Source organism: Onychostruthus taczanowskii, unplaced genomic scaffold (assembly GCF_017590055.1).
Source record: "Onychostruthus taczanowskii isolate IOZ18803 unplaced genomic scaffold, ASM1759005v1 scaffold154, whole genome shotgun sequence".
Taxonomy (NCBI): domain Eukaryota; kingdom Metazoa; phylum Chordata; class Aves; order Passeriformes; family Passeridae; genus Onychostruthus; species Onychostruthus taczanowskii.
In genome coordinates, this window is record NW_024498730.1 from 459,502 (window position 1) to 480,783 (window position 21,282).

The window sequence follows — 21,282 nt, forward strand, 5'->3', positions numbered from 1 at the left end:
CCAGCATGTGCCCATGTGGCCAAGAAGGCCAATGGCATCCTGGCTTGGATTGGAAATAGTATGGCCAGCAGGTACAGGACTAGGAGATGTACTTGGCACTGGCGAGGCTGCGCTTCAAACCCTTTGTCCAGGTCTGGGCCCTTCATGACAAGAAGGACATGGAGGTGCTGGAGCAAGTCCAGAGTGGAGCAGTGGAGCTAGTGAAAGGTCTGGAGCACAGGTCTGGTGAGGAGCAGCTGGGGGTATTTAGCCCAGAGGAAAGGAAAGACTGAGGGGTGACGTTATCACTCTCTGCCTGAAAGGAGGTTGAAGCCAGGTGGCGGTCATCCTGTTCTCCCAAAGAACAAGTGACAGGGTAAGAGTAAATAGGCTCAAGTCTGCTCAGGGGGGTTTAGATTGGCTATTAGGAAAAATTTCATCATGGGCTTGTTAAGCATTGTAACAGTCTGCTCAGGGAAGTGGTAGAGTCACCATCACTGGAGATATTCGAAAGACCTGTAAATGTGGGACTTGATATTGGTTTAGCAGTGGGCATGGCAGTGCTGGTTGGACTTGAGCCTAAACAATTCTATGATTCTATATTTGTTAGTATATTGACCATCAGCTTTATTTGATTGTTTTAGTAATGTCAAGGACAGCTTGTATTCTTAACATGGTCAAGCCAAATGATTTGTTCTGTGATAAGGTTTTACTGGGAAGCCATGTTGATTAAAACAGTTCCTGTTTCACTTAATTTTATTAAGACCATTCTGCAAAAACTGATAAGTAAAGGATGACTCCTTTTTACTGAAATTATGATTTACGTGTTTTAAAAACGTATTTCTCAGAATGGCACATAAGTCTGTTATGACATTCAGCAAGGAAAGTCACTTTCTTGAATTGATTAAGAAAAAAAGAATAAAATTAGGAGTGTTGTAACCTGCAGGTCCATATGGAGTCATCTAAAAATTGCACTTTGAGGTATGGTTATGGTATTGGGTGTCATGACTGTGCTTAGTTATGGTAAGTCAAGTTTGTGATGTCCTTCTCAACACCGTTCTGTTAACTGGGTCTTGTGAATTTTTGCAGGTAATGTCTCATTACTTGGGTTTCCTTGTTGTTACTCTTTCAATATAAAGCATTCATGGCAAACTTATTTCTTGAACTGCAGGGCAGAGGGGTCATGTGTTGGCATAATGGCTTCATTTCTGAGATACCTGTATTGTGAGCCATCCCAATTACGGGAATATGCTGAACTGCGAATGGGTTTACTTAAGATCTTACTGCACCCTCATGGGCCAAAGCACAAAGATGCACCCTCCATGCTGGAATGTGAGATTCTTCAACTTCTGTGTGATTTGATTCCACACTTGCAGGTACAGTTGTTGCCTGTCCCTACCTTTTACAAACAGATATTATCAAAAATAGCGATAGTATTATTATTATTATTATTACTGTCTTTCAAGTGTGCAAATAGAGCATTCTTTTCTATCTTCTGTAGATGCAATTTGTTGATAATATATAAATCTAACAAACTGTCTCTTTCTGGTAGAAGATAAAACTTTATTTGTCAAATCTGATAAACCTGTTAAGATAGGAATTGAAACACGTTTACCATAATTACTTCCATTTAGTTGCCTCAGTAAACATACAGTAAACTTAGAAAGACAGTTATGAGAAAACTTTCTTAAATGGCAAGATATTTGTCAAAACCATACAGTTTTAACTTGAAGTGGATAATATTAAAATTAAACAAACTACATGAGAAGCATGATCTAAGTACTTCGAGATATTTATTTCTCACTCTTTATAGCAGAGTGATTAGTGGGTCTGGACATAAAATTTAGCTGTTCTGGAACATGTTGAACATTTTGAATGTTTTTTGAAGTTGCACAGTGATACATGACAGGAGCTAGGGATTTAATCTTACACTCCCCTTTGGCTACTGTGATGTTGGTTAAAATTTAAAGCTCTGCTTTTCCTCATGCTATATTGTGATACCAGTTAAGCTTTTTTGTACCTATCTTTTCCTTCTTTTGATATTAGGACAAAATTTCAGGTGTATTCAGCCAAATATGGGGTGCTTTGCTCTTATTGCTATGGAGGGGGGTTCATTGATATGAAAAATGTAAAGCTAAGTAGGCTTCTTATAAGGATATTTAGTAGCATCTTTCTGCTATGGCATTTTACTAGAAAAGTCTTCTTTGTAACTACAGATATTTTTCACAATCTTTTGGAAACCATATAGCTTGTCCTATATATGTTTATCTTGGTTCAGGTCTATTCCTTATGATGATGGGTACATGCTGACCTTTTCTAGTCACAGAGAGATTTCTGATTTTGTCTCAATTTTATCCGAGCTTCAGTATAACAATATGTCTTAAATATATGACCAAGCTTCAGACTTGAAAACATTTAGCCATAAAAATGGCACTAAATAAAACTTGCAACATTAGTTATGAACCTTTTTTCCTTCATACATATTGGCATTTCTTTTTTTAAAACAAGAAACCAGTTCTTTTTTTAAACAGAAATCATATTTTCAAACTTGTATTAATACTTGAACATTTTTGTCTTGCCTGAGATAGAACTTCTGCAATGGAAGGTACTTCCTTCAAGAAGCCTGTTTGATGGATTCTTTTGTGACCTGTCAATTCCTTCCTCTTCTTTCTCTGAACCTCAGGTCATTCTTATCTTTTCTTTTTAGTGTAGCTTCATTTAATCCTCTGTGTAATATAAATGCTGGAATGTTTCCCTGTTGTTTTGTCTGGCAGTGTCAACCAAGCTGTCAGAAGTACAGCTCTTCACTTGTAGACTTTTCTGCTGTTCAATTCAGTGAGATTTTTGCTTAGAGCAGATTATTTGTAGAACAAAAAGGGAAGAAAAAAAAATCAGGGTGCTATGCTTAATGCTGGTTCCAGAGTTTGGATTGGAGCAGTGCATCTGTCTGGAAGCAGAATTTTCAAGAAGAGAAAACGCTGTCATCCACATGGGGCCTTTTTTGAGACAATCTGCTTCTTGAAACCTCTTTAGCAGGCATTCAGATATGGAGATGCTGCTTTTGGGTATCACACTTCAGCTTTTAGTTTTTGTGGTAGTTAGATTGCGTGGTGTTCTAGATCGAGTATCACCACTGCCTTTCTCTTTTGAGACAAATCTTAAAATCCTGGTTATTTTATAAAAGAAATATTGTGGAGCCAGAGGTTTCCGTTATAAGAATATTTACCTGCTTAATTAAATCCCCACTCATTTTTTGTGTTGTTATGGAAGTCCCAAGAGCTGAATTAATTGCTGTTGGTTTTGAGTAAAAAGGGATTTTTCTCATGAGCTACAAAGAAATATTTTAATTCTTTCACATGTTTCTCATTTTACTTCAAAATATAAAATAGCAGTTCATAAATTGTTTTTTTCAGAGAAGATGAATAAGGGATTCCTGGCATTAGTTTATAGAGATGTTTCTTCAAAGATTTGGTACTATATGCAATAGAAACATCGCAGAACTAATAAAACTAATTATAAGTTCTGCGTTGATAGGGAAGAGCAACTAAATCATAATGTGTTTTGACTTCTCTGCAGCTTAAAGATTTATTGCAAGTTACAGAAGCCTTGTTTTTCCTGCAAGAGCTGTTCCTCAGCCTACTACGCTATCCTTTGTTTTGGGAAGTTCAGTTATCCCAGCTTAGTCTGCAACTGTTATGCTTCTGTGAAGTTTGTTTAAATGTGACAGGAGAATGCTCATCTTTGATCTCCCTAATAGAGGACAACTTTGAGCTTCTAAAACAGGTAAGAGTGTATAGTAAAAATGTAAAATAGTTCTACTAAATTTAAAGATTGTCATGTTTAAGGCAGTAGAGTCCCTAATACATGACATTGACCTGCAGGTGACCACTGTTGATTTAAGTTTCTAATTTTTTTCCCTTTTTTCAGAAGGTAAAAAGTTAAGTTTTAAAGTTAAGTTTTTACTTAACTGGTTCTGTATATATCAATTCTGTATATATTAATCTTTTAATATGAAAATTTCTTTAAATTGAGTTACAACAGTGTGGACAAAGTAACTAAATGTTCTACTTATTTAGTTAAAATGCTCTTTCTACACAGTTATGTTCTTCATTGCTCTGTCACTGCATGTGCACTTACTGTGATTCAGGAAGATAATCTTGCAAAGTTTTGTTAGCTTCCTGTTTATTCTGTTTAACATCACTTAGAAACAGAGGAGGCTTGGAACTTTTTTCTTTTTTCCTCATAGGTGTTTCCAGTGGACCAGTATATAATTGGGCTAGCACTTCTACTGCTGCAAACTCCAGAAAGTCAGCAAAAGTCTGTCTTGAGTTTAGGTAAAGCTCTTCTTGTGGAAGAGGAATCCACACTCTTAAAACTGTGTCTTTGTTTATTCATATTTATGAAATAAGCACAGCATTCCCCTGGAGTTGGATTGGGTGGTGAAATGGGTTTTTTTATAAGCAGAATTTTTCCTGAATTTTTAAAGTAGTGGCAGTATAAATCTTTTTCCTACTACACTGACTTATTTCATTGATGTTACTGTATTTTAAGCTCCCTGCTGTCTTGGAGCTCATTGGTTTCATTTTTGAGCCAACAGGATATTCTTAGCTGATGTTCATGCATCCTGAGTGGTTTCTTATTAGGCGTATTGAGAGCAGGCGTGACAATCATGGCAATGTTTAGCCGTGCTTTTGACTTGGCAGTTTTGATTAGTGTAGTTATTCCAGTAAAAACACAGGCCTGTGCTACATTTCATTTTTGTATTTTTTGCTACCATCAGGTACTTTGCTATAAACAACAGAAATGTGTGTGTCTCTAAATGAAAAACAGCAAAAACATCTTTTACCCTTTATATACCCATACAGTAAATCTGGGGACCTTTACTTTGCTCAAATGAAGTGTTTCCTAAAAATGCCTGTGTCATGCCTAAAGGTACCAATGTTCACTCCCTTGACCTTTGTTTTTGCTCGTCTTCTCTTAAATAGCCTACAAGCTCCTTTCATGTTCAGAAACCCAGGACATCTCAACCACAGCCCTTACTTTGGTGATGCCTGTGCTACAGATCTTATCTTCTACAACTGTTGGAGACTGCCTATCAGGGGATGTTTCTGGAACTACCAGGCAGCAGCTGGCTGTAAATCTTTTGGGAATATTAAAGGAGAAGGGTGTGAAGGATAAACAGGAATCGGTAAATTGATAAAATTTCTTTCCTTTTTTCGGGGCAGGTAAGGGAGGCATTTAAAATGTTTTCTGCATGAAGCTGCTTGGGAAAGACTCTGCATGTGTGAACTTTTGTGTGATACATTCTGTGGGAATGCTTGAAAATATGTACAGTCAGAAAAATAGAGCAGTAGTGAAGTGAGAGTTTGTTTCTTTGCTGGTTTTATTTAGCAAATGAGATTTTTTACTTTAAGAGACCGTATAGATTCAAGAATTCACCTGTATTATTAAGCAAGTAACAGGACTTAGCAGAAATCAAGCTTATGTATATTTACATATCCATATGTTTCTTTCAGACTTGTTTATTCCCTGCATCTCTCTTTACTTACTGCTGTGTGTGACTGTTATGTACCATTCTTTCTACCTTGGCTGAAGAGAGTTACAGAGCAACTAAGTGTCAATCAATGAATTTTGTCTTATTAACCTGAATCTTTTTATATATTCTGTTGGGGTTTTTTGGGTTTTAGTTACTTACTTACATCCCACTTCTCTGCCCTCTGTTAGTTTATCTGCTCTGTTCCGAGAACAAGTGACAGCAAATCTCTTTGATCAAGATGTTTCTAGCAGGAGGGTAGCTAAGCTCCCTTACTGCTTTACACCCCTGTTTTGTGTAGAGAGGGTGTGATGTGACAAGTTGGAGTCAGATATAATGCCAGTTCTGAGTCCTGCCACTTCTCCTTGACCTGGAATCCTCCACATGCTTCATCTTCTATTTCTTCAAATCTGAAAAGGCAAGCCCATTTGTGCTCCTAATAGGAAAAAAACTTTAAGTTCGCAAAACCTTACACTTCATAGTCTGCTCTGAAAGAATAGACAGTGGAATGACAGTGGTTACAGTTTATTTCCTTCTAATGGTACAAATTTCAGTGAAATATCTTTGTCTCATGTCAGTCCTCTATGCTCTGTGTCACTCACACACATTTTGTTTTCTGTTGTGATTTAGAAAGTATTTTAGTGTCTTGTCGTAAGACTACTCTGCTATTGTACAACAAGATTACAGTGCATTGTATTACACTGTCTTCCTGTAACAGGACTTGGTTGTACTAATTCTGGTTTTCTCTTTGCTTCAGAAAAGCATGTGAAAGTTTTTCTTTTAAAGGCTTAAATAATTTTTGATTACTAACTTTTTCTGTTAGCCGTGTTACAATGGAAAACAGCTGTCTTTGCTGAGAATTCCCTAACAGTTTCTTCACCTGTGTCCCACTAATTCTTGCAGAGTTCGTAGCAAGTAGCTTGGCAGATGTTTGGTAATTTATGGTTCTCAATGCAAATGGGGAGAGAATCATTTTGCCTGATCATTGTTTGAAATAATTATGATGATAACCTTTGGTTCTCAACTGAAAGATTAAAAAATGTAGATTCTCTTTAATGGTCCCATGATAACAGTCAATTTGTGTTGTAGGATCAGATCAGTGCTAAGAGAATAAAATCTTGATTGAATTATCCTTAGACTTGCTTCGTATTGGAAATAGACAAGAAAAAAGGCAGTAAAAAGTGCGGAAATGCTATGTCCCCGGTGAAGAAGCTTTGAGCAAATGTATGTAAGAGTTATGGTTAAGTTATAGTATATTTTAATAAAATCACAGAACAGCCCAGGCTGCAAGATCATCTGGTCTAGCCTTTCATACGAAAGGGAGCCTAGATGAGAGTACCCTATCCAATCACATATTGAAAACATCCAGTGATGGGGACTATACTATGTCCTTGGAGAGGTTGTTCCAGTGAATGATTGTTTTCACTATCAAAAATGTCTTGCTTGTAATTTTATCCCTCACCTTCTCCCAGGTATCTTGTATCCATTGCCCTTTGTATTCTCCATGTGGCTCTTTGTGAAGGGAGACCCTCTGTCCTTGTAGTAACTGCCCTTCAAGTACTAAAAAATAATAATAACATCCCCCTTGAGCCTTCACTTCTGCAGGGTGAAAAGACCTGACTCATGGCACTCCTTTGACCCATTTTCAGTCCACGTCTGTTTTGGAACTGTGTGGGCCAGAACTGGACACACTACTCCATGTGTGGTCTGACAAGCGCTGGTGAAGTGGGATGGTCACACCTCTCTCTGTTCACAGTGCCCTGTGGATGCATCTCAGGATCCACTCTGCCTCAGTAGTTGCAGCAGTGCACTGCTGACCTGGTGTCTGTGTGCTGTCTGCTGGGAGCCCTGGGCTCCTCTTGGCAAGGCTGTTCCACAGCTCATGGCTCCTAGCCTGGCTGGGCTCCGGTTTTGTGCTCCCAGGTGCAGGATTCTGCACTTCCTTGGTTGAACTTCACACAGTTCTTGTAGCCCAGTCTTCCAGCCTGTTCATATCTCTGAAAGGTGACTCTCCCTGCTGACGAGTCCCCCTCAACACCCAGTTTAGTGACGCAGCAAACGTGGTGAGGATGCTTTTGGTCCCATCCAGATCATTCATGGAGATGTTACAACATGGAGCCCAGTACTGATCCCTGGGGGGCCCCACTTGGGACAGGCTGCCAGCCTCAGTAAAACACGTTGCTCAGAAGGTATTGAGAACCAGCATTATCAGTAACTTTTTCCCTGTCCTGTCTAGTAATGGGCCTGTGTCTTCCACTTAACTGCTTATGTATCCGATCAGCCATTTCTTCTTTTTGATACCTCTGGCCAATTCCAGTTCCAGCTGAATCCTGACCTTCATGTATGCCAACCTGAAATATCCTAAAGGAAAATCCTAGCAAGGATCTTATAGTCCCCAGTGGGTATTTGGCCACCTTTCCATTGAGGGTGTGCTTCTCTTTTTGCTTTTAACAGCACTCAGAAGTTAAATGTTCTTTGATGGTTTTTTTTTTCTTCTGCATTGATTGCAGTGGGGAATATTTCTATCTTCTGTGCCATGATTTTGCAAGTTAGGATGGGGCTAGGCCTTCATGTGTGCTTTGCCATTGAGGGATTTTATGTATGTATATATCTATGTGTATATATATATATACACACACAGCCCCCTATATATATATTTGTGTTGATAGACTGAAAGTTTGTACTTAACTCACTTGACTAGAGTACAGCAGTAAAATAAAATTGTGATCATAGCCTTCCAATAAAGGGAGAAGGGAGTGAGTACAATTACGTAGCAAAACCTTTTGGGAATGTGATGTGGAATGGGAAATGTCAATATAATATTTCAGTCTCTACCAATTTCAGCAGTTTTTTCTCAGGCACTTAAAAATATTAAAAATAAAAAAAAAATAAAAAAAAAAAAAAACAAAAAACAAAAACAAAAACAAAGAGAACATCTCCACCAGAAACACAAAAAACCCCCACAAACAAACAACACCCTCCCAAAGAGAACTTCAAACAGCAGAAAACCTTTCATAGTCTGCTCTTGATTTCAAGACATGTTATCTTCTACAGGCAGGCAACTAAACAGTACATCCTATGGATCCTGGAACTCTTACTAGACCTCTCTATGCCCTTAGATAAAGTTTAAATGCCTTTTTCAGTAAATGAAAGTATCACAGCTGTACCCAGAAGAGATTTTTGGCTCCAAGTGATCTTGCCAGCCAGAGGAGATAGCACTTTAGATTGCTGATTTTTCACATAGAATAGTTGTAATGTGTAAGTAATGGACTAAGCTAATTTTAATGTAATTTTTAAAAAGTAATGTAAAATAAAAGGACATTCTGCCTTCCATTAGCCAAAATAAATTTACTTTGAATCAAACTGTGTGATTAAAATGAAATTCTGCAGTTTTAATTAGAACAGCTTTTACCACTCAAAGTCTTTCTTTCCCTATTGACTTAAAGCTGAGTGGACCCATGCCTTTTGTGCTTTCAATGTTCATTTGGAGATCTCTTCTCAAATACTTTCTTCACCTCATCTTTATATAAATGTTCTTCACTTGATTACTGCCTGCTAACTACTTTCTGGATAATGTAAAGATATTTTCTAAGGAAGTAGATAATTAGGGGGAAAGAGATATCATGTGTTCTATTAAGCTGTCCTGTTTTAATTAAAAACTTCGAACTTTGTTGTACAGAAGCTTTAAAATATATATACCCTTATGTAAAAATTCAACTTAAAATAATTCCTCATTTGTATTTTACAACTTTCCTGCTAGGTTGACTGCTACCATGACTGCAACTGTTACTGAAAAGGTTATATTTCTATTAAAAGAAATCTATGGAGGAGTGGGGGAAGATGTTGAAAAATCCTTTTAACTTCAGCACGATAGTATATTATCCCTGTATTCCTGGTTAACACCTAGTTTTCTACCCTACAGTGCTTAGTACAAATGCCAGAAGTTAGTATGGCCTTGCCTTAACTCCCTATGAGTGTGATTAATGAGTCATGTTCTGCTAATACTTCCTTATTTATTTGTGTTAGTGATTAATATGTACTAGTTGATATCTTAGCTTTGAGAACAAGGGTTGCATGTCAGACCAAAGAATGATAAGAGAAATACCTAACGACATATTTGAGATACTCTCAAGGACAGAAAATTCACCAGACGATCAGGAATCGTATCCAAACAAGTCCATGGGAATAGCTAACATATGGATGTATTCAAATATAGAATGTATATGTATTTGTTTGAGAAATATAACCCAGTCTCTTAGGTTAGTGAGCATGAATCCTTTGAGGAGAATTCCCTATGCCTTCAGGAATAAGCTGACATTAAAGTAATGTCAGTTTTCTAATCTAACAAATTGGATTGAGAGTTTACTTCCCTGTTTTCGGTGACACAACTCTAGAGTATTTTGTTCTGAGAAGCAAAGCATTTCTTAAACAAAACATGTAAAGTCAAGTTAACTTAAACTTGTGGGATTAAGTACTATTAAGAGTTAAGACAGTTTTTAAAAATACTATAGATGATAGTTAAAATTCTGGGATTATCCTGTCATTGTCAGAAATGTACGTTTTTAACTTACTGGAGAATTACAATGCTCATTTTAGTGGGCAAGTAGCACTGCAGTTACCATCAAGAAGCGGAGTGATGGATGTCAGATAAAATGGGAACTTCTGAGCAGGGAATTATTAACCTATTGAAACATCTGTAGTGCAAGAATTTGTGTAAAAGATTGTGATAAAATGTATCACAGTGTATTATTTATATTTATTGCATTGGGACCATAAAAAATGTTTTGGATATTACAATTGTTCTTTCATGGTATCTTATTTGTTTGAGACTTTGATTTGTTTGACTTGTTCTCAGGTGCCCTGCAAACTCCTTTGCCCCATAACCAGCTCTTACAGTTCATTGTATACAACCTGGAAGATCATGGAGCTCATGAAAGAGAAGTCTGCAGTTACTAAGTGGCTATCTTCAGTGAGGTCACTGCTACCTGTTAGCACTAAAGTACCTGCCCATGTTTTTCTTTTGTTGGCTTATCTACTGATCCAAGAAAATGGAGACAGTCTTCATCATGTACTCCAGGCTACAACAGAAATAGCCAAGGCTGATTGTTCTCAGGTAAAGATTTTTTCTTAATGGTTTGGGATTGGGCTGGATTTTGCCGCCTGAGAGAGGCAAGTCTGCCACAGCTTCACGATGCTAGGTCCAGCAAGTGGCAAGGCTGCATCCTCAATAGGTACAGTATGGATCTCTGCAGCAACAATGCATAGATGGTCAGTGTGTTGAGAGCATGCCCTCTGGATCCCAGTCTCACCACCTGTTGGCATCTCAGCTGCAGTTGCTGATGGAGGCAGCCCCTCATCCTGCACAGACATGCGCACACTTATACTCTGAGCTTGTTCTCTTTTGTGTGTCACTTAGAGCAAAATATGTATTATGTCTCTGTTTAGGAGTATTTTGTGGTTGTTTAGACTTAGGAAGGAGACTGGCTTACTTGTTGATACTTTCCAGGAAGCATGGAAATACAACATGAGGAAGCTGAAAAGGGGCTACCAATAATTTCTAACTTCTGGTGACCTTATGAATTATTCTCTATGTTCTTTTGTGATTACTGGAAGACTGCCAAGTCCCTTGTGACACCTTTATTCTTGGTTTTTAGAAATATGTGCATAGTCTTTGTCTGCTTCAGTACTGAATTCAAGCTAGAATTATACAGGATGCTTAAACTTACCTATGTAATCTGGAAAGATGAAGGGGGTTGTGTAGAAATAGCAACATAATGCAGAAGGCCTTGTACAGAAACAACCATAACTTATTTGTAAAATAGTCAAGAGAGAAATGTTAATTCAGCTTTAATTATGCCATGAAGACAGGCTTTATTTTCTTTGGGTTTTTTTAAACTGCTTTCTTCAAAGAGTTTGCATGTTCTACAGCACAGCAGTTTAAATAAGTTACAGTTTTGACTGTGTTATTTAAGTACATGTTGGAAATCTGATAGCATAAAAATCTTATCTCCAGGAAAAAACAAAATCCTTTAAGAAGCAGACAGGTTAGAAGCAGAATGATTTTGTCGGAAAACAACACTTGAGGACAGGTGCAGAGCTAATCAATGAAATAGGGAAAGAACGTAAAATTTAGAGGTATTGAAAACTGTGATCTGACAATGACAATGTGGTCCTAAGCCAGGAGTCAGAAGTGAGTCTTCCAGATACATTTCCTCATGTAACTTAGGTTTTTGAGGGAAGACCCTGACACTAAGCTTAAGGAAACTTATAGATGCTTTGTTGACCTACTTTTTTTTTTCCAAGTAGTTATTAAAACTTCAGTTTCTCACTTAAGTAGAGAGCACCTAATTGTGCTCAAAGGTCAGGAGTAAGCAAAATGAATTGCACTTCTATGTAAAAGCAAAGCTGTACTGATGTAGAATCACCTCGGTATCTCTTCTTTAACTTAGTTTTTTTCTTGAAAATGTTTCTGTAAGTCAGCTTTCAACTATGAGTAGTTTGACATGTTCACTAAATACTTTGTAACCAGGTATCCAGGTCCCAGTCCTTCTAAATTAGTTCTTCTCTAGGAAGAAGCTAGGTAAGACATACATCTACCCTGTTGTGGGAACTTTACTTTGACTTCTGATCCAAGCGGCTGCAGGTATGGCAGGTTTCTTCTTGTGCCTGGCTAGCTGTGTAAAAATTACTAAGATAGCTCCAGATGCTCTGGGAGTGGGTTTCAGTTTTTGTGGACTATCTCTAACCTGTTTTGTTGCATTGGGTCTTGGAGTTGGATGATGAATCTGTGGCATATTACAGGAAAGGGAGGAATAATGCTTTGTTTATATACAACTATTTTGTATAGTTGTTCAAAATACAGTTTAACAGTCATACAAGAATAGCAATAATTTGCTGAAAAATTACCACTGAAGTAATATGGTACCTGAGCAGAATGGCCTGAAGCCTGAATATAGGGAATTTGTGAATTTCATTGGATTGATGTAAAATAGCTCCACTGACTTTAAATTACTTTAAATCAAAGAGCTATTCAGAAGAATTGCAGAAGCTTTAGACAGATGCTGGGAGAGTGATTTAACCTGAAGCTATTAATGTTTAGCATTATATGAGTGGGTTTTTCTGCGTTGTTTATTATTTTAAGCCAATGGTTTTGTTCACCAATACAGTAAGTATGATTACTGGACAAATCCTGTTGAACTAAATATTGTGGTCAGACTGCCTTAGAATTAAGAAACCTTCCTTAGAATTATGGACCTTCATGAAAAAGTCCTCCCTAGCACTGGGAAGCGTGGCTTGTGTCTAAAGGCAATGAGAAGATGAAGTTCAGACTTCATAATATTTTTTGTTTCCCTCGCAATCGGCAGAAGTCCATGTGAGTTAGAAACTGTTGCAGAAATGCAGAACTCGATTTGTTGATACTTTCTTACTGGCTCACATTTTGTCAGCTGATAAGGTGTGTAGATGGAGAGCTTTTGGTTTTTAAAATTACTGTGGGCTTTAAAATACTTTTCTGCAAAATATGTAATGTAATCAGGTATCTTTGTAGTAGTATCACATAAAGCAATCATTATAACTGGTAATATAGCAGATGTTCTGCTGAGTAGTATTTGAAAATTTGGCATGAGAAAAACAGTGTGCTTCATTAGGGTGATGTTTCTATTCCTAGTCCTCAGTTAAGTGCAGCCAAGGACACCATATTCTCCAGTTAGCAACATTTAATGCATTTCCATCTTTTACATGATGTATTTTACTCCAAAATATTTTAATGCTTTGAAGCTTGAACTTACTGTCTGGGTCATTTGAACTTGGCATCACCTGGCATCTGTTTAGTTCTGCGTCTGCTTAGTGGCTCCACAGAGATTATTACAGTGTAGCACTGCACTGAAAGATTATCACATTGTTTCTTGTAGGTTCATTGCTCTCTCTAAGGCAGAGGAATTACTGTAGACTGGACTCATCTTTCTCTTGCAATAACAGTACAGTGAGAGAAAACATTGACGCTCCTGCATGGAGGATATAACTGATTACTTTAATAAACTCAGTCAGCGGTGTGATTGCAAATAACACGAACATACTGATAGCAGAGTTATACTTCAGAAATTGCTATATTTGGTTTTGTGTTTTATTCAGTTCCACAGAAATAAATGGTGCTTTATAAAATATGGTGCAAGTAAGTGGTTGGAATGTAAGTTAAGAAAATGAAAAACTCATTATAACAAACTTGGTAGACATTTTGAGTCTTCAGTTCCTTCCTTAGGGTACTTTCTGAAGAATGTTGTGGAAGGTGGTGTGCAACATAGTAGTTAGAAGCCTGTTCTGAAGAAGGAAGTCAGAGGACAGGTATGAAAAGAACAAAAAGTTGTTCTTAAGCCCAATCTTATTTTTAGATAGTGACATCTACATTAACTTGAATCTGTTCCTTTGGTGTCAGTGGCACTTCAACACTCAGTTTAAAGCCAAATATTTGCAACAGGTATATTCTGAATTCTTTGAATCATGTCCAAATCAAAGTAAATGTGGGCTAGAAGTTTACTAGCTACTACTTCAGCACTTAATGTTGCTGAAGTTAAATAAATAAAGGGTAAAATTAAGAAGTGTCTGCTTTGGAGCCACTGTGAATTACCTGTACTCCAGCAGAGTATATAAAAATGCTGATATGTCATGGTGAAGGTCATTGCATAAAAAGAATTGTGTGATGGTGTTTTTTGTTGTTGGTTGTGTGGTTTTTTTTGTGATCTAGACAGTCACAGGATTCTGCTGCTAGAGAAATTGCTTTACTTTGTTATTTACAAAGGGACACAATGGTTGTAGCTGTTGGTATTGAATTGAAAAGCCACAGGTGATTCCTGTGCAAAATATAGTTGAAGAATTGTGTTTCAAAACAAAACAGAGTCAGAAAGATTGCTTTCATGTTTATTCCAACTCTTCACAGAGTTCAGTAACAGTAGCTCCCATTTTCACACTGAATGTTGTTTCTATAAGGAGTCTACTATCTAAACTGATGGAGCACTTCAAAAACATCACTAGGTTTAGTTATTGTACTATAATTGCTCTTGCAGACATTGTTCTGGTTCTGCTTTATTTTTGTTTTGTTTTTTTTTTCCCTCACCCTCTCCATGAAGGGAGGCTACAGAATGTTTCTCTACATGTATCTCTTCTTTCCTCACTGAGTAAAAGTCGTTTGATGATGTAAGGTAATGGTTTTAGCTGAAGCGTTTTGGAGTAGTGGTTCTGGACTTTCACTATGGAAGAAAGCCCAGAAGAATTTTCTAAAGGCTGAGGAATGAAGAATAGTATGTGGGTTTATTAGACTTTCTGAAGTAAAATTCTCTGCACGGACTGCAGAGACACATGAAGGACTTAATTGGTCTTTCTAATTGGATGAATTGTCTTGTACAGAAATTGTTATTACACTCTGCGAAACCCGTGCTGTGCTGCAAGAAGAAAAAATTAAATCATCTGACTGAGGTCACTGGTGGATATAGCGCAAGATCTATTACTGTTATTTGAGGATTATGAGTCTATAGAGGACATGCATTCTTTATGGTCTTTCAACTGCTCGAATGAACTATTTTAGTGGTAAATGACACTTTCTGGGAAGTTCATCTGAAGATGCATTATTTTCTGTTCTTTGGGGTTTGGGAGTGCATTAATACCCAGAAATGTAAAATACATTTTTATTCATGTAGAAAACATGTTTAAGGATATATTGAACAAAATTTGTCTTGTTCAGGTGGTGCCTGATGCTTTTTTCTTAGATTCATTACGCAAACTTTAGCGAATAGTAGTAGGGAGAGAATCATGTCATGGTCCGAGCTTGTGGACAGACTCTTCATGATTGTAACTTATTGATTAGGATCCTGCTAGAGTACGTGAAACTTTTGAAAACCTAGCTTGTGTTTTCTAAAAAGTGCTTCTCATTTTTGAGAGAAATTTATTTTATAGTTTTATAAAGAGAAACTTAGCTGCATTTATGCACTTATCTGAAAAACTTGTTCCTTCATTTGCCTGAATTGTCCAGTTGTTTTGTCTTGTTCATTGAAGCAAGAAATGCCAAAGTACTGTATGCTCTCAGAAATCTTCTCATTTCTCTGTCTTGCCTACTGGACAACTAGGTTGGTGGTTCATCTGCCAAAATTCAGCCCAGAAATGGAACCTGCTATTCTCCCTTAGCTTGTGCTTTTTTGAAAAAGAACAGTTGTCCCATAGCTCAGAAAAAAAGAAGTCATGCCACCAAATGGCAGAGAGTTCTTCTCAAGTGTATTTATTAAATAATATAATTTAGTCTCACATGTTTAGTTTTATTTTAAAAGGGAAAATTGTTGAGAAATCTCAGCATCATTTTTGTGATGCAAATTGGTTTTAAAACCAAAAAACATAATGTCAAAACCCTTTTTCAGATTCCTAATGGCAGTTTTGACCTAACTTCTGCATCCTCTGGTACCAGTGTTGACAGGCAGCATGCCTCCCATTCTGAAGCTGGTTCCTGAGAGTTAGTGAATTGTTACATCAGCTTTGTGGAGGTGTTACACCCTTGATGAAGATGTAGGATAAATTTAATACTGAAATTAATCTCAGCATTGTTTTGTCCATTATATGAAGGAGATGGAGAGAGGAGCAGCTTTGGTGTACCAGAACATTTTGGTGTTTTTCCTAATCTTACTATTGAAATATACAGGACAAACCAAACAGACTGTAGAGGATAATACTTTTAAAGAAGTATTCTAACTGACTTTACAGTAGCACATGCATAAACATTTCCTGAGAATTTTGTAAATCAAACTTAGGATCTGTTTACTAGATAGTTGTGTAAAAGCAATTGTAGAACTTTGATTTAATATATGTTTACTGTAGAGTAAACTTCATAACAAGGTAATTAAAGTAGACACAGGACTTGAAATGAGATTCCCATCACAGCTGATGAAGGCTGGGCTTAAGCAGAATAACTTTAGAGAGTTTGAATGCTGTTATAGCTAAGGATTAGGAATGTAATTTTTTTTATATATCATTTGGTCTCACTGCTGATGTGTAATCCAGTGTAGCTACAACTGAGAAAAACTAAGGAATTAGTCTATTGACTAGAAAGCTAGTTTAAGATAAAACTGAGTTGCCCAAGAACCTGCCTGTGGCAAGAGGAAGGGGTAATATGGAAAGAGACAGGAAGTAAGCAAGTTACGATGTTGATCATTATGATGACATACCTGTCATCTCTACTGCTGTCTTATATAGCCTATTTGCCCAGCACAGCATTTATCAGGGATGGATACGATTTAAAGAATTAACAAAATCCTCTTACCCTCTGAGTTGAGAGCCCTCCAGTTAGTCTGTTGCATATGAAACTTTTTGGATAATTTTATTAGAAGACGTTTCTTCCCTATTAACATGTTAACAGTTGTATGAAAAGCTTATATATCAGTGAATCAGTGGAGGAGCATGTGTGACCTCCCTGAGAATTTTGAAACTTAACAGGGTGATGCAGGCTGCTGTGTTAAGTTAATGATTACCTCTACCCCAAAGATATCCAATGCCCCCTGCTTACACATCACCCTGCAGTTTACCTTGTATCATTCAAATATTTAGGTAACATTAAATCAGGTGATATGTTTTTTTCTTGACACTCAAGGTACAACAGGTGCCCAGAAATAAAACTGCTTTCCTCTGTCAGGTCTCCTGTATTCAAGGAGATGTGTTGTCTACCTGTTTTACTTGGTTTCTGTGCAACCTTTCCATTACCTAAGGCTTGATTTAACCAAAACAGGTTCTTGCTTGAAGGATGTTGAGCCTTCGGCACTCAAGTATTATTTTGGGTTCTCTTTAATCAGGAAGTTAACTAATGTACATAATTTTGTCTCAGGCAGTGCTGTTGTCTCTTTAGCATGAATAAAGCAGGGAAATACAACTGCATAGACTAGCTTAGACAAATCATTACAGTTAGGGAGTGGGAAGAAGAGGTTGGGCAGCAAATTAAATCTCATCTTTTGACTGCAGGTTTCACTTTTCTGTGTTTCAGTGTTAATGCAGACATTAACATTTAATCTTACTGCTGAATTTTACCTGGGACCAGAATTTACATTAATCAATTCTGCCAGGTGCTCGAGAAGTGGTATAACTTACTTCCCCCATGCCCTTTTGTGTTTTAAAGAATATAATTCCAGCAGGGAACATCAGTGTTTCCAGCACTGTTTTGTTGACAAATCATTGCTAAGAAGGTGCTGTGAAGAAATTTAGTTTTAGCCTAGCCAAAATCAGGACACAACAGAAGCTGTAAAACTGCCAAATTTTCTTAAATCCGAAAATTTGAAAGAATGGGAAGGGAGGTTGCTGATGGGAAGATGCATTCAGTTTGTCTGTGAAAATCTGTTCAAGTGAATACTGCCCCAAATTCTCAGCCTCATTTAATTGTTTGTGTTTTGAAATATTTTTTTAAAGCCAGTCCTCTTTCTAGGCAGGTCATAGGGTGATGACTGATTCTATAGAAGATAGACAACAACTCCGAGAAATAGAAAAAGAGGAAGACTAGCCAATTCCACAAAAATCTGGAATGTTTTTTGTTTATAAAGGGATTCATTCTATTTAAGAATGTCAAATACTGTTTGGAAAAAGGAAAAAAGTAATGCATTATAGTTATCCATTAGGTGGTAAATACAGATTCCAGAACATAGTTTGAGTCTGTGGAAGTACCAGTTCACCACTGCTGAACAGTAAAGATAACGATGACTTGTAAAAGAAACAATATTTCTTTTTGATCTCTGACTTGGAACCAGAATAGAGCCAAGTATGCAAAATCCCAGAGCACTTGAATTATTAAGTATTATTCTTCCTGAGACTGATCTTTTTACAGTGAAAAATGTTATCATCTGCTCATGTAAAAATGCAAGTTGAAACAACTGTTGTAGCAGAATTTTCCATTGCTTTTTAACCAGTATCTGTATAAACCACTCACATATATATACATATAAAATATACTAATAGTGTATATATTAGCATGTTTCTGTGTGTTTGTGTTTTAAGTAATTGTAAAAAATGACATCATGAGTAGATTTAATGTAAGATTAAGTTTAGTCACACAGTGATAAGAAGATGCACAAGAAAAAAACTGCAGCACCTGCTTGTGTGAAAATAGAGAAAATCTGAATTAGAAAAGGAATGGAGATATGTAAGTCTCCTTTATTGTAACTTCAGCAGCAGTTCTCTGGAAGTTTTGTACCATGTAGTAAGAATGCAATCAATTATATTGTATTATGTGACAGGTTTCTCATATATGCAGGCAGAAAAAAAATGCATAAAAGGTATGATTTTCTAATATGTTGGGACAAGTTCATTGTCTTTTCTAAGGTGTTGTGTTGCCAAATTCAGCAAATTCCAATTTATTTCCCATATTTGTTCTATTTTAGGTCCCAAATCTGATCCCTGTTCTGATATTTAAATTGGGAAGACCTTTGGAGCCTGCACTTTACAGGGAGATATTGTATACTTTGCCTACCCTTGGTGTACATAAGGTCAGAATGAAAGATTTTTAATAAAATTAAAACTGTATCAATAAAAGGTCATGCATTTATAAAAACTATTTAGACTGAGTAATGTATATTTTGCTTAACTGATTTTTAGGCTTTAGCATTACTTTGTAATATTTTGGATGGGATAAGATACTTGTTTTAAAGTTAAACATACACTATACTGTCTACACTGTATGATCATTATATATGTCATGAGAGGATGCTCTTGGACTTCTTATTTGCTAAAAGATTTTTGAAAAATGACTTTCAGTTTATTTCTGATATAGCAGTTGGATCGTTTTTCATGGTTGTACTTGGTTGTAAATTAATGATTTGTAGGTTATTCTTTGTCCTTGGACCTATAAAATAACAAAAACACTTGGTTAAAAATTTCTTTCAGGTTTGTGTAGCTCAGATTCTACGTGCCATACACATGCTGGGGAGCACAGCTAAGCTCAGAGCAATTGCCTCACGGCTGATGACATCATTATGGGAAAGACAGGTTAGAAACTTCTTATAGTGTCTCTATAATAAGTCCAGCAGAAAAACTTCATTCCCATTAACCAAGGAAGAAAGTAATTGTGGAACATTGCTTCTACTAGTATGTCGCTATCATCATTATGAAGTGAATGGTGTTAATGGTGTCTGTACTGATCTTCTAGTAAAGTATTTAAATAGTATGTCCCCCACCCACCAGTAAGACTGGGGAGAAAAATCAGAAGGGTGAAAGGGGGTTGAGATATCTGGGTTGAGATAGATAGTTTGATAGGGCAAGCAAAAGCTGTGTACACAAGCCAAACAAACAAGGAACTAATTCACTGCTTTGCATGGGTAGACAGGTATTCAGCCACCTCCAGGAGAGAGATCATGTGTAATGGTGGCTTGGGAAGACAAATGTCATCAATTCAAATGTCTCTCCACTTTATATCTGGAGCATGATGTCATATGGTCTGGCATATCCCTCTGATCAGTTTGGGTCGCCCATCCTGGCTGTGTCTCCTCCCAGCCTCACTAGCATCCCCAACTTCTTTCCCAGCATGAAAAGTAGAAAATGCCTTGGCTGTGGGTAAGCCCTGCTCAGCAATAACAAAAACATCTTGGTATTGTCAATGCTGTATTCAACACAAATCCAAAACACAACCCCATACCAGCCATTGTGAAGAGAATTAACTCTATCCCAGACAAAATCAGCACAATAATTTGCTTCTGATTTTTTTAAAGATGCAATAGAGACCTCGTCTGCAAAAGCCAGTTCGATCTCAATGTAGCATTAGAGGTGAATAATGAAAAAAAGCAAAATATGGTATGCAGTAATAAAAATCAAAGTGGTATGCAGAAGTCCTGTAGAAGTGCTACCAACTGAAAATCTGGTCACGCTTTTACAGGTGTGATGATCGTTTGAAATGAAATCTTTTCTAGGATCGAATTTATCCAGAATTGCAGAAGTTCTTGGCAATGTCTGATATGCCCTCTGTGTCTGTTGACAAAGATGCTCAATGGGAAAAGCTGATTGCTAAAGCTGCTTGTATAAGAGATATATGTAGGCTGAGGTAAGTGCAAGTGTTACCTATCTTATACCTTTGTAAGGAAAAAGAGTTGTTTCCAGAAAAGCTGCATCATTACTTTTACTTACTCTGTTACATTAATTGTGAGTAATATTTTCTAGTTGAGACACTGACTCAGCCATTGCTAATCTGAACAGCTACTAAGTTTGGGGTTTTCTATTATGACTAATAGAACACACATATAAATGCTGTTAAAATTAAATTATCTTCATCATGGAACTAAAGATGCATCATACACTGGTCCAGGACAGAAACTTCAGGCATAACACTTCCAGATTAGAAAAAGGGAGAGATGAAAAATAGAAAAAAAGAACTAATATCTCTCTTTTGATCTATTCAAAGAAAGATAGAATTTTTTTTTCTGAAAACCATATTTTATCACAAGTACATTTTTGGTCTTTATTCAGGTATAATACCACTCTTGTACAAGTATAACTGGATAATACATTGAACCTTTCTAGCTCTAACAATCCATAAATATCAGTACTTGATAATGATTTAGAGTTTTTGTAAAGAGTATTTTTAAGTGCATTAGTATTTGCTGCCTGGTTTTATGTGCACTCTATCATCTTTTCTGTTTGTCACCTATCTTGGGTTCCAGTTTTCACTTTCTTTCTTGAACGTCAGCTACTAACAGCTGAGAAGGTTCAAATAACTTTTAACTATCAACTAAAAACAAATTCCTAAAGAAAATATATTTTACTTTACC

General features: G+C 36.8%; 1 protein-coding gene across 2 annotated transcripts in view; it reads left to right on the plus strand.

Annotated features, from left to right (window-relative positions):
* The window catches only part of FOCAD (focadhesin), a 92,795-nt gene that overhangs the window by 21,040 nt on the left and 50,473 nt on the right, over positions 1-21,282 (plus strand). For both annotated transcript variants that reach the window (XM_041399094.1, XM_041399095.1), the window contains 8 exons: positions 1,151-1,355; positions 3,556-3,762; positions 4,226-4,313; positions 4,965-5,167; positions 10,368-10,625; positions 18,907-19,011; positions 19,409-19,510; positions 20,428-20,558. In XM_041399094.1, the coding sequence (XP_041255028.1) occupies positions 1,151-1,355; positions 3,556-3,762; positions 4,226-4,313; positions 4,965-5,167; positions 10,368-10,625; positions 18,907-19,011; positions 19,409-19,510; positions 20,428-20,558 (1,299 nt within the window). The remainder of the gene's footprint in view (positions 1-1,150; positions 1,356-3,555; positions 3,763-4,225; positions 4,314-4,964; positions 5,168-10,367; positions 10,626-18,906; positions 19,012-19,408; positions 19,511-20,427; positions 20,559-21,282) is intronic.